Source organism: Podarcis melisellensis (genome assembly GCF_964234715.1).
Source record: "Podarcis melisellensis genome assembly, chromosome: 18".
Classification (NCBI taxonomy): Eukaryota; Metazoa; Chordata; class Lepidosauria; order Squamata; family Lacertidae; genus Podarcis; species Podarcis melisellensis.
Genome location: NC_138536.1, coordinates 1,941,690 through 1,957,600, shown reverse-complemented (window position 1 = coordinate 1,957,600; position 15,911 = coordinate 1,941,690). Strand labels below are relative to the sequence as shown.

General features: G+C 48.8%; 1 protein-coding gene across 4 annotated transcripts in view; it reads left to right on the top strand.

Moving 5' to 3' along the window:
• The window catches only part of ATP8B3 (ATPase phospholipid transporting 8B3), a 62,396-nt gene that overhangs the window by 10,697 nt on the left and 35,788 nt on the right, over nucleotides 1-15,911 (top strand). For all 4 annotated transcript variants that reach the window (XM_081895401.1, XM_081895402.1, XM_081895400.1 and 1 more), the window contains exons 2-10: nucleotides 3,765-3,806; nucleotides 4,403-4,494; nucleotides 7,582-7,695; nucleotides 8,662-8,760; nucleotides 10,353-10,414; nucleotides 10,698-10,770; nucleotides 11,625-11,695; nucleotides 12,259-12,341; nucleotides 14,085-14,243. In XM_081895401.1, the coding sequence (XP_081751527.1) occupies nucleotides 3,765-3,806; nucleotides 4,403-4,494; nucleotides 7,582-7,695; nucleotides 8,662-8,760; nucleotides 10,353-10,414; nucleotides 10,698-10,770; nucleotides 11,625-11,695; nucleotides 12,259-12,341; nucleotides 14,085-14,243 (795 nt within the window). The remainder of the gene's footprint in view (nucleotides 1-3,764; nucleotides 3,807-4,402; nucleotides 4,495-7,581; nucleotides 7,696-8,661; nucleotides 8,761-10,352; nucleotides 10,415-10,697; nucleotides 10,771-11,624; nucleotides 11,696-12,258; nucleotides 12,342-14,084; nucleotides 14,244-15,911) is intronic.

The following is a 15,911-nucleotide window of genomic DNA, read 5'->3' as shown; positions in this document are numbered from 1 at the left end:
GTAAGGGGAAATGTGTGTGCGTCTTATGGAGCGAATGCAGGCTGCGCAGCTATCCCAGAAGCCAGAACAGCAAGAGGGATTGCTGCTTTCACTGCGCAGCGATCCCTCTTGCTGTTCTGGCTTCTGAGATTCAGAATATTTTTTTTCTTGTTTTCCTCCTCCAAAAACTAGGTGCGTCTTGTGGTCTGGTGCGTCTTATAGAGCGAAAAATGCGGTAATAAACTCTAGGAGACAATGATCAGCATTGGACACGGCCTCAACTTTACCGTTTACAGATATAGGTGGGACGTTCGGTGTATTAAAAGAAGGAGGAGGAGGAAGAAAGTTTTTAGAAAGTTAAGGGAACTCAATTCACAATGAGTTCCTGCTCCAAAAATAATAACCCCGGTGCAATCCATGTGGGTTTGTCAGGGATTGTGGGAAATAGATGACTCATCAGAGCAGGTTGGAGTGATTCTGCCTTTACAGGATTCTGCGATTGCGAAGGAAGGGAGTTGAGGATTCAATTAGGCTGATGGTCTCCAGGTAATGGAAGGCGACGTTTAGGACTGGCAAAAGGAACTGGATATTATTGGGCTGGAGACAGTGTTTGTCTCTCTGCATTTTGGGGCCGTTGCAGGAATCCTAAGGTGTCAAAACGATAAAATAAATGTTCATAAACACACGGGGTATTCTGAAATGCAACCCTGAATCCATTTTCGACTATCTTAAATGACCCCGCAGTCATGGGGAAGAATAGGTTTTGTTTTTGTTTTCAATATGTCAGTCGTGTTAAATAAATAAACTGCTATCAGCTGCTTGGGGTGAACTGCAAAACCGGTCCGGCAAGTATTTTAAGCAGAGCAGACAGACCGCAGAGCATCTTCTGTCCATCAATCGGTGTAAATTTATGAGCAGGATTCGAAAGGATGACCCAGAACGGTCAAGTCAGGGCAATCAGCAAACATTTACAGATCTCTTGGCAGGCAGGAGAGAAGCCAGACGCTCAAATTTCCGTTGTAGACGGCCTTTTTCTGCGACACCATACTCTCCAGCATTGCTCCAATGAAAAATAAACCCTCCCTATACAGGGCTATAGGGATGAGGGTGGCGCTGTGGGTAAAACCTCAGTGCCCAGGACTTGCCGATCGTATGGTCGGCGGTTCGAATCCCCGCGGCGGGGTGAGCTCCCGTCTTTCGGTCCCAGCTCCTGCCCACCTAGCAGTTTGAAAGCACCCTTAAGTGCAAGTAGATAAATAGGTACCACTCCCGCAGGAAGGTAAACGGCGTTTCCGTGTGCAGCTCTGGCTCGCCAGAGCAGCTTCGTCACGCTGGCCACGTGACCCGGAAGTGTCTCCGGACAGCGCTGGCCCCCGGCCTCTTAAGTGAGATGGGCGCACAAACCTAGAGTTGGACACGACTGGCCCGTACGGGCAGGGGTACCTTTACCTAAATGACCCTGCAGTAGAAGGAATTACCTAGGGAAGAATGTCTTCCCAAATAGGTTTTGTTTTCAATATGTCAGTCTTGGTAAATAAATAAACTGCTATCAGCTGCTTGGAATGAACTGCAAAACCGGTCCAGCAAGTATTTTAAGCAGAGCGGGCAGTCCGCAGAGCATCTTCTGTCCATCAATCAGTGTAAATTTGTGAGCAGGATTCGAAAGGATGACCCAAAATGGTCAAGTCAGGGCAATCAGCAAACATTTACAGATCTCTTGGCAGGCAGGAGAGAAGTCAGACGCTCAAATTTCCGTTGTAGACGGCCTTTTTCTGCGACACCATACTCTCCAACGTTTCTCAAATGAAACTACAGTGGTACCTCGGGTTAAGTACTTAATTCGTTCTGGAGGTCCGTACTTAAACTGAAACTGTTCTTAACCTGAAGCAGCTAATGGGGCCTCCCGCTGCTGCCGTGCTGCCGCCGCCGCACAATTTCTGTTCTCATCCTGAAGCAAAGTTCTTAACCTGAAGCACTATTTCTGGGTTAGCGGAGTCTGTAACCTGAAGCGTATGTAACCCAAGGTACCACTATAAACCCTCCCTATACAGGGCTAAGGTAAGCGGGTGGCGCTGCGGTCTAAACTACTGAGCCTCTTGGGCTTGCCGATCAGAAGGTCGGCGGTTCAAATCCCCGCGACCGGGTGAGCTCCCGCTGCTCGGTCCCTGCTCCTGCCAACCTAGCAGTTCGAAAGCACGTCAAAGTGCAAGTAGATAAATAGATACTGCTCCAGCGGGAAGGGAAACGGCGTTTCCGTGCGCTGCTCTGGTTCGCCAGAAGCGGCTTAGTCCTGCTGGCCACATGACCCGGAAGCTGTACACCGGCTCCCTCGGCCAGTAAAGCGAGATGAGCGCCGCAACCCCAGAGTCTGGACCTAATGGTCAAGGGTCCCTTTACCTTTACCTAGACCTCAGCCTCCAGTGTACTTGGGAATGGATGGTCCTGAATGGGTCACTGTGCCCCTGAAGGACCAGATGCGCAGCCTGGGAGTCATTCTGGACTCACAGCTGTCCATGGAGGCGCAGGTCAGTTCTGTGTCCAGGGCAGCTCCACCTGGTACGCAGGATGAGACCCTCCCTGCCCACAGACTGTCTGGCCAGAGTGGTGCATGCTCTGGTTATCTCCCGCTTGGACTACTGCCATGCGCTCTACGTGGGGCTACCTTTGAAGGTGACCCGGAAACTGCAAAGTGCAAGTAGATAAATAGGTACCGCTCTGGCGGGAGGGTAAATGGTGTTTCCGTGCGCTGCTCTGGTTCGCCAGAAGCGGCTTAGTCCTGCTGGCCACATGACCTGGAAGCTGTGTGCGGACAAATGCCAGCTATTGGTTTGGGAACGGAATTTCCGGAACGGATTAAGTTTGAGAACCAAGGGACCACTGTATTTTTTTAAAAAAAATGCAACGTACAGAGTCTTCTAAAGGAAACATACACCCCAACAGCCCACCTCCAGCCGAGACACTGAGTCCATCCATTTCCCCCTTGTTTTATGAGTCATGACGGGGACAGATTGAAATTTGCCTATTCAAAGGACTGGCTAAACATCAAAGAGAAAAATTATCCTGCGGAATCAGGCCAAATGCCTTCTCTGTTTACCAGAATCTTCCAGGTCCGTGTGTGTGTGTGTGTGTGAACTTTTCAGTTCAAAGATCTCCGGAATTCTTTCACCGAGATACTTGCATTGCAGGGGTCAGACTGGATGACCGCTGGAGGGCCCCATTCAATTCCGCAATTCTATGATTCTATGAAATGTTATTACAGCAATTTGAAAGGAACGTAAGGTGGGACCTAGTCCTTGAAGCTGTTGATCCAAAACATTATTAAAAATGCCCATTTTCCCACAAACCTGTTAGGCTAGTTTATACGTTCAGCATCCTTTCTGGAATAAGTTAACTTAATGGACCAACTTTTCTCTCTATTATTTTTATTATCTTTATTATCTTTATTGCATTTTTTAAAAATTACAGAGAAACATGAATTAAGCATGACATCCAAATATTCAAAAAGAAAAAGAAAAATATACGGAAAAAGGAAAAATATAAAAAGGAAAGGAAATGGAAAAAGAAAGAAAAATGATAAATAATAAAAAACGAAAAGGAACGAGTGGAGTGCACAAAATTGTTCAAAGGATACAAAGCGAAATGCTGAAACGCGGAAGCGGAATATTGTGTAGAATGCGTTTATGGTTCTTTTCGTCGCTGCTGCTAACGGGTGGCGAATCTGACCCAAATACCTGACTGGTGCAGTCTGTCTAATCTACCTCTCTGTCCATCTCTTTGATTTCTAGGGACCAAAATGGCCAGCCAGGATGACTCCAAATCCCAACAAGGTAGCTGAGAACTTGAGCTTGCTTCTTTCCTCTTCCCTCCCAAACCGCTTTCCATTTATGTCATGTTTTTTTACATTGTAAGCCTGAGTATTCCTTCCTTCCTTCCTTCCTTCCTTCCTTCCTTCCTTCCTTCCTTCCTTCCTTCCTTCCTTCCTTCCTTCCTTCCTTCCTTCCTTCCTTCCTGAAAGCCATCTGTGACTGAAGAGTGGGATTTTTAAAAAACAAAAAGAATAATAAGAACCAGTCTTTAAATTACGTATATTAAGAGGGAGACAGAGACCTAGCAAACGGTCTCTGTGAACCTCAAACTAAGCGCTCCAGATTAATTGGAGGGGTGGGGGTTTTGGAGCTCTCGCGATATCCCAGGGTTCTAGACTCCTGTCTGCTTTGGTTTATAGACCTCACTTGCTATTTCAGGGTACTAGGCTCATTTATGCTCTGGACATCCATTTCCCCCTTTACGGTTCTAGGTGCCTCTTGCGTTCTAGATCTCTCTAGCTGTGTTCCAGGCACCTCTTTTCTATCATGGGGTTCTAGACTGCTCTCTGCAAACAGTGCTACCTCTAAGGTCTTCTTCCCTACCTCTCTTTGTCCAGATTTCACCTGGATCGTGAAGGCAAACGACCGGGCATACCACGAGCAGTTTCACACGACCTACGCCTGGTGTCTGAAGAAGAAAAAATATGCTGTAAGGAAATGGAACCTCTGTTTTATTGATCTTGTAGCTTATGGCAAGTCCAGTTCCGTCCCCTTCCCCAAAGCCTCGGGGCTTACTGCAAATTATATTTCCTTTTCTTAAGCAGCAGAGTCACTGCATCATGGACAAAACATGACTCGGTTCAAGAAGGGGCCGGCCTAAGCGTTAGGCAACCTGCAGTAACAAAATCCTTAATAATAATAATAAATTATTTATACTCCGCCCATCTGGCTGAGTTTCCCCAGCCACTCTGGGCGGCTCCCAATCAAGTGTTAAAAACAGTCCAGCGTTAAATATTAAAAACTTCCCTAAACAGGGCTCAGTGGCGTAGCGTGGGTTGTCAGCACCCGGGGCAAGGCAAGTAATTTGCGCCCCCTAACTTGTGGATTTGCGCCCCCTAACCCTAACCCCCAGATGTTGCGCCCGGTGCGGCCAGCCCCCCCTGCACCCCCACGCTACGCCACTGACAGGGCTGCCTTCAGATGTCTTTTAAAGATAGGATAGCTGCTTATTTCTTTCACATCTGCTGGGAGGGTGTTCCACAGGGCTGGTGCCACCACCAAGAAGGCCCTCTGCCTGGTTCCCTGTAACCTCACTTCTCGCAATGAGGGAACCGCCAGAAGGCCCTCAGAGCTGGACCTCAGTGTCCGGGCTGGACAATGGGGGTGGAGACGCTCCTTCAGGGATACTGGGCCGTTTAGGGCTTTCAAGGTCAGCACCAGCACTTTGAATTGTGCTCGGAAACGTACTGGGAGCCAATGCAGATCTCTCAGAACCGGTGTTATGTGGTCTTGGCGGCCGCTCCCAGTCCCCAGTCTAGCTGCCGCATTCTGGATTAGTTGTATTTCCAGGTCACCTTCAAAGGTAGCCCCACGTAGAGTGCATGGCAGTAGTCCAAGTGGGAGATCACCAGAGCATGCACCACTCTGGCAAGACAGTCTGCGGGCAGGGAGGGTCTCATCCTGCGTACCAGATGGAGCTGCCCTGGACACAGAATTAACTTGCACCTCCGTGGACAGCTGTGGGTCCAGAATGACTCCCAGGCTGCGCACCTGCTCCTTCAGGGGCTCAGTTACCCCATTCAGGACCAGGGAATCCCCCACCCCGCCCACCCCCTATCCTCCCCAATATTGATTTATTAGATTCATATATCCATGCATGCCCCTAAACATTTTGCGAATCTAACGGGAGAAGAAACTAAACAAAATTAATTTTTTAGTTTCTTCTCTAGCACAGTGAATCGCCAGTTCCGTTGCTACGCCCGATGGCGGCCTTTTGCTATATTTATTTTCCCCCATTTGAACTATAAAACGGTGGTTTTCTCAAGTCAATATGAGACTACCCCTAATTTTTATTTTTAGAAAAAAGCACTGCATATTATCTCCCTTCATCCAAAGTTCTTAGGGCGGTTTGTAGAATAAAATACAGGATAAAAACAAGTAAATAAGTAAAAACGAAACAGCAAAACAATACCTTCCCTCTTCCCAGAGACACATTTAAAAGTCTGTTGAATATTAATCAGACCAAGGCCTGGTTGAAGATGAACATTTTTCACCTGGCGTCTAAAAATATATAATGATGGCGTTGGGCGAACCTCCCACTAACTTCTCAATATTAGTTGCCTTCTCTCATTTTAGAGCTACAAGGTGCTGATATGTACAGTCGCAATCGAAATGATTAAAAAAAACCCCATTGCAAATCAGGTTAATTATCTAAATTTACAGACTCAGCTGTTTGCAACGAGTAAGTCGAACAGAAGCCATTGAAACAGTTGGACGCAATGGAACGCTTTGAGCCGTTTCCCCCCAAATTCAGCAGAAAACGCAACTTGGATCGTCTCTTTTATGACTGGGCACACAATTTTCTTCTCTTAGGCAAAGACCATAAGACGACCTGCTTGGTCGCTAGATTCTGCGCGCAGATTTGCAGGCGCAGACCACCCCCAAAATAAAGTACTCGTAGTTCGCAAGGAAAACAGTCAAAGTCGGCCTCCAGGGCCAATTTGTACTGTAGCCCAAATTTTTAGGTCTTTATGTGCTTATCCTAGATTTTAGTCTTTCAGCTGTTGTACACTGCTTTCAATGTCTATTTTATTCCCGTGAAAGCAGTCCCAGTTGTGCTTTTTGAGCTTGTATTTGACCATGATAAATTATGATGATGAGCAGCCGAAAGTCTGCAAATTTCGATTTGCCATGGGGATGTTGAATAATTTCGATTGCAACTGTCGATTTTGAAGAGAGAAAAGACACAACTTGCTGATCCCGTTCCTGCTTCCTTCTGGTGGATTTTGGGAGCGCACAGTTTTTCCTCAGTTCCCCCAACTGATTTGATAACTGTGTCCAGGGCAGCTGTTTACCAGCTCCATCTGGTACATAAGCTGAGACCCTATCTGCCCACAGACTGCCTCGCCAGAGTGGTGCATGCTCTGGTTATCTCCCGCTTGGACTGCTGCCATGCGCTCTACGTGGGGCTACCTTTGAAGGTGACCTGGAAACTACAACTAATCCAGAATGCGACTGGGGACTGGGGACTGGGAGTGGCCGCCGAGACCATATAACACCGGTCCTGAAAGACCTACATTGGCACCCAGGACGTTTCCGAGCACAATTCAAAGTGTTGGTGCTGACCTTTAAAGCCCTAAACGGCCTTGGCCCTGTATACCTGAAGGAGCATCTCCACCCTGGACACCAGGGTCCATCTCCCGAGGGTCTTCTGGTGGATCCCTCATTGCGAGAAGCAAAGTTACAGGGAACCAGGCAGAGGGCCTTCTCGGTGGTGGCGCCTGCCCTGTGGAACACCCTCCCACCAGATGTCAAAGAGAACAACAACTACCAGACTTTTAGAAGACATCTGAAGGCAGCCCTGTTTAGGGAAGCTTTTAATGTTTGATGTATGACAGTATTTTAATATTTTTTGGGAAGCCGCCCAGAGTGGCTGGGGAAGCCCAGCCAGATGGGTGGGGTATAAATAAATTATTATTATTATTATTATTATTATTATTATTATTATTATTATTATTAGCTCGAATAAGTCTCAGAACACACATCTTTATTTTTGTCCTTCCACCTTCGTTTTCAGGGCAACGGCATCAAGACGGCCAAGTATAACGTCCTCACCTTTCTCCCGCTCAACTTGTACGAACAGCTTCATCGGCTGGTTAATTTATATTTCATCTTCATCATCCTCCTGCAGGTAAGGGGCTTCTCATATATTTGGGAACGGGGGTGTCCCAGAGAGGAAATCTGGAGCAACCCATTGGGTTATGTGTGTCTCAGTGATCCCTAGCGCCTATTGCTCTAAGCATCAAGACTGGGAGATCTTAAAAGAAACAGATATAAAATACAGCGGTACCTTGGTTTTTGAACATCTCCGTTGACGAACGTTTCGGTTTATGAATGCGTTAAACCCGGAGGTACAGTGGTACCTTGGTTCTCAAACTTAACCCGTTCTCGGAGCCCGTTCCAAAACCAAAGCGTTCCAAAACCGAGGCATGCTTTCCCATCGGAAGGAGAGCAAAATGGATTAATCCGTTCCAGACTTTTAAAAACAGCCATTTAACGTGAACTTTACTATCTAACAAGACCATTGATCCATAGAATGAAAGCAATAGTCAATGTGCTGTAAAAGTAAAGATAAAGGGACCCCTGATCATTAGGTCCAGTCGAGGCTGACTCTGGGGTTGCGGCGCTCATCTCGCTTTATTGACTGAGGGAGCCGGCGTACAGCTTCCGGGTCACGTGGCCAGCAGGACTAAGCCGCTTCTGGCGAACCAGAGCAGCGCACGGAAACGCAGTTGACCTTCCCGCCGGAGCGGTACCTATATATCTACTTGCACTTTGATGTGCTTTCGAACTGCTAGGTTGGCAGGAGCAGGGACCGAGCAACAGGAGCTCACCCCGTCATTGCGGGGATTTGAACCGCCGACCTTCTGATCGGCAAGTCCTAGGCTCTGTGGTTTAAATAACACAGTATTGTGGATGATAAATATTAAAACTAATTTTCCCCCCTTACCTTGACCGATGACGGTCATTGTTTGTTTGGGGGGCTTTTATCCATTTCTGCAGTCACTCAGTCAATCAATCAGTAGCTGAACTGGGTTCCACACCATTGTGAGAAATCTCCGAATATTCATTGTTCCTGGCCTGTCTTCTGTTTCAGACTGTCCCCCAGATCTCCACGCTTCCGTGGTTTGCTCTCCTCTTCCCCCTCACACTCCTGCTTTCCATCAGAGGAGTCCGAGACCTGATTGATGACATTGTAAGTATGTATGATTGATGACATTGTAAGTCTCTCCCCTACAAATTTAATCTTATCAGGGTTCCCTTTTTAGACAATATAGGAACAGGGCTTTTAGTGCTTTTAGGATGGATGGCAGTTAACAGATTGAGGTTGAATCCTGGCAAGACAGAAGTACTTTTTTGGGGGGGTCAGGGTACGGGCAGGTGTGGAGGACTCCCTGGTTCTGAATGGGTTACTGTGCCCCCGAAGGACCAGGTGCGCAGCCTGGGGGTCATTTTGGACTCACAGCTGTCCATGGAGGTGCAGGTCAATTCTGTGTCCAGGACAGCTCCATCTGGTACGCAGGATGAGACCCCACCTGCCCACGGACATGTCTCCCCAGAGTGGTGCATGCTCTGGTTATCTCCCTCTTGGACTACTGAAATGCGCTCCACATGGGGCTACCTTTGAAGGAGACCCAGAAACTGCAATTAATCCAGAATGCGGCAGCTGGACTGGTGACTGGGAATGGCCAATCAGACCACATAACACCGGTCTTGAAAGACCTACATTGGCTCCCAGGACGTTTCTGAGCACAATTCAAAGTGTTGGTGCTGACCTTGAAAGCCCTAAATGGCCCAGTATCCCTGAACGTCCAGCGCCAAGGGCCTTCTGGTGGTTCCCTCCCTGCGAGAAGCGACTTTACAGGGAACCAGGCAGAGGGCCTTCTCGGTGGTGGCACCCTCCCATCAGATGTCAACGAAATAAACAACTACCAGACTTATAGAAGACATCTGAAGGCAGCCCTGTTTAGGGAATCTTTTAATGATTAATAGACTATTGTATTTTAATATTTTGTTGGAAGCCACTCAGAGTGGCTGGGGAAACCCAGCCAGATGGACGGGGTATAAATAAAAGTAAGACAGTAAGAGCTGACAGTAAGAGCTGTTCGACAGTGGAATTTGCTGCCAAGGCGTGTGGTGGAGTCTCCTTCTTTGGAGGTCTTTAAGCAGAGGCTTGATAACCATATGTCAGGAGTGCTCTGATGGTGTTTCCTGCTTGGCAGGGGGTTGGACTCGATGGCCCTTGGGGTCTCTTCCAACTCTATGATTCTATGATTCTATGAAAGAATAAGTTGTTGTTGTTGTTGTTGTTAGTCTGCACGTCCTGGGAATTTATGTAGGACAGGCAAGATAAACCTGGCCTGTATGTCTACATAGTAAGGTAAAGGGACCCCTGACCATTAGGTCCAGTCGTGGCCGACTCTGGGGTTGCGGCGCTCATCTCGCTTTACTGGCCGATGGAGCCGGCATCTAGTTTTCGGGTCATGTGGCCAGCAGGACTAAGCCGCTTCCGGCGAACCAGAGCAGCTTGCGGAAATGCCGTTTACCTTCGCACCAGAGCAGGACCTATTCATCTACTTGCACTTTGTGCTTTCGAACTGCTAGGTTGGCAGGAGCAGGGACCGAGCAACGGGAGCTCACCCCGTCATTGCGGGGATTCGAACCGCCGACCTTCCGATCGGCAAGTCCTAGGCTCTGTGGTTTAACCCACAGCGCCACCCACGCCCCTTGTTTATATAGTACTGGCAATGGAAATAACCGTTTTTCTCTCCTCCTTTCGCTCCGCAGGGCCGGCATCATAGCGACTGGGAGATCAACAGCCGCCCCTGCGAGATTTTGACGGGGAAAAGGTGAGAGAAGGGGAGGGGTCTTCTGTGTTGCCAGGTGCCCGTCAGGGGAAGCCCCCCAGCGACTGGCATTTCAGGGGGCATTGACTGCCTCTGAGAGGGGACCAGCCCCTGCCCTTCACCCTCGCTCTCCTTTACAGTTGCTCAGCCCCACGGAGGTCCTCTGCGGCAAGAGTGGGGTGTGTGTGTGGAGGGTGTCAAGCCACAGCATGACCCTCTCCCCTTTTGTGTGCACGGCTGGTTCCTGAACTCAGCTGATTCTCTCTCCTTGTTCCCCCCAACCCAGTTTCATCCAGAAGAAATGGCGGGATATCTGCGTGGGTGATATCGTCTGCCTCCGGAAGGACAGCATTGTGCCTGTAAGTTCCTTCCTTCCTTCCTTCCTTCCTTCCTTCCTTCCTTCCTTCCTTCCTTCCTTCCTTCCTTCCTTCCTTCCTTCCCTCCTTCCCTCCTTCCCTCCCTTTCTCTTTCGTTCCTTCATTTGTTTGTTTGTTCATTCATTCGTTTCTTCCCTCTTCCCCTCCCTTTCTCCTTCATTCCTTTGTTTGTTCAGTCATTCGTTCATTTCTTCCCTCCTTCCCTCCTTCCTTCCTCCCTCCCTCCCCTCCCTTCCCACCCCTTCCTTTCTCCTTCCTTCCTTCCTTCCTTCCTTCCTTCCTTCCTTCCTTCCTTCCTTCCTTCCTTCCTTTCTCCTTCCTTCCTTCCTTCCTTCCTTCCTTCCTTCCTTCCTTCTTCCTTCCTTCCTTCCTTCCTTCCTTCCTTCCTTCCTTCCTTCCTTCCCTCCCTCCCTCCCTCCCTCCCTCCCTCCCTCCCTCCCTCCCTTTCTCTTTCCTTCCTTCCTTCCTTCCTGCCTGCCTTCCTTGCCTCCTTCCTTCCTTCCTTCCTTCCTTCCTTCCTTCCTTCCTTCCTTCCTTCCTTCCTTCCCCTCCCTCCTCCCTCCCTCCCTCCCTCCCTCCTTTCTCTTTCCTTCCTTCCTTCCTTCCTTCCTTCCTGCCTTCCTGCCTCCTTCCCTCCCTTGCCCTCCTTCCCTCCCTCCCTCCCTTTCTTGGTGGATGGCTGAAAGGATGCCTCAATTAACTCTGGGAAAGAGGTCCATGGCTGCCTTGGCCCAATCGGCCAGTCCGTGGGCGATAGCTCCCGACCCCCTGTGCTATGTACAGTTGCTCAGCCACCAGGGAGCCTGTCTTAGGTGTACTGCTCTTGATTTCCACAGGCAGACCTCCTCTTGCTCTCCAGCACAGAGCCAAACAGCCTCTGCTACGTGGAGACGATGGACATTGACGGGTAAGGCTGCTTCTTACATTATTTTCTTCTTTTTACGCCATCGCTGCCATTCAGGGCTGGGGTTGAGCGCTCCTCTGCGCACCTCCCTCTACCCGAATGAATTACCCCTATAAACAAATCCCTATAAATGAATGATGCGGGTGGCACTGTGGGTTAAACCACAGAGCCTAGGACTTGCAGATCGGAAGGTCAGCGGTTCGAATCCCCGCGACGGGGTGAGCTCCCATTGCTCAGCCCCAGCTCCTGCCAACCTAGCAGTTCAAAAGCACCTCAAAGTGCAAGTAGATAAATAGGTACCACTCCAGCGGGAAGGTAAACAGCGTTTTCGTGAGCTGCTCTGGTTCGCCAGAAGCGGCTTAGTCCTGCTGGCCACATGACCCAGAAGCTGTATGCCGGCTCCCTCGGCCAGTAAAGCGAGATGAGCGCCGCAACCCCAGAGTTAGCCACGACTGGACCTAATGGTCAGGGGTCCCTTTACCTTTATAAATGAATAGGCTCATCGTTCACAAACGGCCTGCGGTTTTCCCCCACTGATATATTCCCTCTCCATCCTTCTTTCTCAGAGAGACCAACCTGAAGTACCGGCAAGCTCTCTTGGTGACGCATGAGCAGTTGACCAACGATGGGAGCATGGCTGCTTTTGACGGTGAGTGTCAATCGCCAGAACCTCCAGATAGAAGGAGAAGAAATGGAGGCAGTGAGAGATTTTACTTTCTGGGGCTCCATGATTACTGCAGATGGTGAGTCTGCCGGATAAAGTCTGGAACCGTGATTCATTTAAGGACGTTCAGAGACTTCGGTTTGTTAGTTCTGATGTTTTGAATTATTCCATAAAGATCATGGGCTCCATGATCACTGCAGATGGTGAGAGCAGTCATGAAATTGATAGACGCCTGCTTCTTGGGAGAAAAGCAATGACAAACCTAGACAGCATCTCAAAAAGCAGAGACATCACCTTGCCAACAAAGGTCCGTCTAGTTCAAGCTATGGTTGTCCCAGTAGTGATGTATGGAAGTGAGAGCTGGACCATCAAGAAGGCTGATCGCCGAAGAATGGATGCTTCTGAATTCTGGTGCTGGAGGAGACTCTTGAGAGTCCCATGGACTGCAAGAAGATCCAACCTCTCCATTCTGAAGGAAATCAGCCCTGAGTGCTCACTGGAAGGACAGATCCTGAAGCTGAGGCTCCAAGACTTTGGCCACCTCAGGAGAAGAGAAGACTCCCTGGAAAAGACCCTGATGTTGGGAAAGATGGAGGGCGCAAGGAGAAGGGGACGACAGAGGACAAGATGGTGGGACAGTGTTCTCGAAGGTGCCAGCATGAGTTTGACCAAACTGCGGGAGGCAGTGGAAGACAGAAGGGCCAGGCATGCTCTGGTCCAGGGGGTCACGAAGAGGCGGACGTGACTAAACAACAACAACTTTTCAATCTCAAAAGTTTTCCACTGGTGTTTAGCGCATTATGCCGTCGATTCCTTGGAATGTGTGTGCATGTGTTTTCTGCTTTGTGGTTTTCTTAAACTAGATATTTAGTCCAAGTTATCATTATCATTATCATCTTTGGCGATCACTCATAGCCGAGTAATAATAATAATAACAATAATTTATACCCCACCCATCTGGCTATAGTAATGCATCAAACATTAAAGGCTTCCCTAAAGAGGGCTGCCTTCAGATGTCTTCTAAAAGTCTGGTAGTTCTTTATCTCCTTGACATCTGGTGGGAGGGTGTTCCACAGGGCGGGCGCCACGACCGAGAAGGCCCTCTGCCTGGGCCCTCTGAGTCGCTTCTCGTAGTGAGGGAACCCCCAGAAGGCCCACGGCACTGGACCTCAGTGTCTGGGTAATAGTAATAATAATATATTCAATTTAGACACTGCCCTCTACCCAGAGGTCTAAGGGCGGTTCACAAACAAAATTATAATATATAAAATCAAAGCAAAAACAATAACCCCGCAAAAGAGCCACATTCTAAAAGGGTGTTGGATGTCAATAAGATCAAGCAAAGGCCTGGTTAAAAAGGAACATTTCTGCCAGGCGCCTAAAGGTGTATAATGAAGGCACCAGGCGAACTTCCCTGGGAGAACATTCCACAGCTGGGGAACCACTGAAGAGAAGGCCCCGTTCTCGTGTTGCCACCCTCCACAACTCTTGAGTAGATGGCACACGAAGGAGGGCCTTGGAAGATGATCTGTTGGGAGCCACCCAGAGTGGCTGGGGAAACCCAGCCAGATGGGCGGGGTAGAAATTATTATTATTATTATTATTATTATTATTATTATTATTATTATTATTATTAGTGGTTGCATGTCGCAGAGTGAAGGAGGGCATCTCTGGACAGCAGAAAGACAAAACTTAATTTTTCGCCTCTCCTTTTTCTAAACTCCGCAGGGGTAATCACTTGCGAGGAGCCAAACAGCCGGATGCACAGTTTTGTGGGGACTTTGGATTGGCGCGGAGAGAAATATTCCCTCGACAGTGAGAAAGTCTTGCTGCGGGGCTGCAAGGTGCGCAACACAGAGGCCTGCTACGGCCTCGTCATCTACGCAGGTGAGCTGAGCCCTGCCCTTGCAGGACGGCCTGATCTACCTACTTCATTGGTTTCAATTTGTTCGGCGCTTTTCTCACAGAGGGTCCCCAAAATATTCAAAGCAACTGACACAAAGAGTCGTATACCCTCCAATGTTTCTCCTGTGAAAATAGGGACGTCCTTTTCCATCCCCTCCAATGTTTCTCCCCTGAAAATGGGGACTTCTTATTCCATCCCCTCCCACGTTTCTCCCCTGAAAATGGGGACGTCCTATTCCATCCCCTCCAATGTTTCTCCCCTGAAAATAGGGACGTCCTCTTCCATCCCCTCCAACGTTTCTCCCCTGAAAATAGAGATGTTCTTTTCCATCCCCTCCAATGTTTCTCCCCTGAAAATGGGGACGTCCTATTCCATCCCCTCCAACGTTTCTCCCCTGAAAATAGAGATGTTCTTTTCCATCCCTTCCAACGTTTCTCCCCTGAAAATAGGGACATTCTTTTCCATCCCCTCCAACGTTTCTCCCCTGAAAATGGGGACGTCCTATTCCACCCTCTCCAATGTTTCTCCCCTGAAAATAGGGACATTCTTTTCCATCCCCTCCAACGTTTCTCCCCTGAAAATAGGGACGTCCTATTCCATCCCCTCCAACGTTTCTCCCCTGAAAATAGGGACGTCCTATTCCATCCCCTCCAACGTTTCTCCAGAGAAAACGCCCACTTTAAAAACCCATCTTCCCTTGGAAGGTTCAGGGCAGCTAAGAGAAACCCCTTCGTGCAAGTTAACCTGTGGAACTCACTTCCACAGGGAGCAGTGACGCTCACTGACTTCACCAGAGGGTTAGGCAACGTACAGATTTTTTTAGTTTTTATTGCAAGGGATTCCTGCAAATCGAAGGCATTCCTGCATGCTGCTAATGCTGGTATATTCCTTTTTATGCACGCTTTTACTTAACAACACGTCGGTGGCTTGGAGAGGTGCATCGCAAAATTCGGATCGGCGCAAATTTCAAAGGAGGGGGCAGATTTCACGCTGTTTCAGAAAGGGCGAATTTGCTAGATTTGCCCCCATCCAGATTCTCCCCCTCATCCCTACCCAGAGTAGACCCATTGGAATGAATGGACACGGCTGACTTAGGTCCGTTTATTTCAAAGGGTTCACTGTGAGTCGAGTGTAGTTGGCTACAATCTATGCACAGCCCTGATATTTTGTGAAAGTACAGAAATACTTTATATATATATCTTAAAAAGCAGAGACATCACCTTGCCAACAAAGGTCCGTATAGTTAAAGCCATGGTTTTCCCAGTAGTGATGTACGGAAGTGAGAGCTGGACCATAAAGAAGGCTGGTCACCGAAGAATGGATGCTTTTGAATTCTGGTGCTGGAGGAGACTCTTGAAAGTCCCATGGACTACAAGAAGATCAAACCTCTCCATTCGGAAGGAAATCAGCCCTGAGTGCTCACTGGAAGGACAGATCCTGAAGCTGAGGCTCCAAGACTTTGGCCACCTCATGAGAAGAGAAGACTCCCTGGAAAAGACCCTGATGTTGGGAAAGATGGAGGGCGCAAGGAGAAGGGGACGACAGAGGACGAGATGGTGGGACAGTGTTCTTGAAGCTCCCAGCATGAGTTTGACCAAACTGCGGGAGGCAGTGGAAGACAGGAGGGCCTGGCGTGCTCTGGTCCAGGG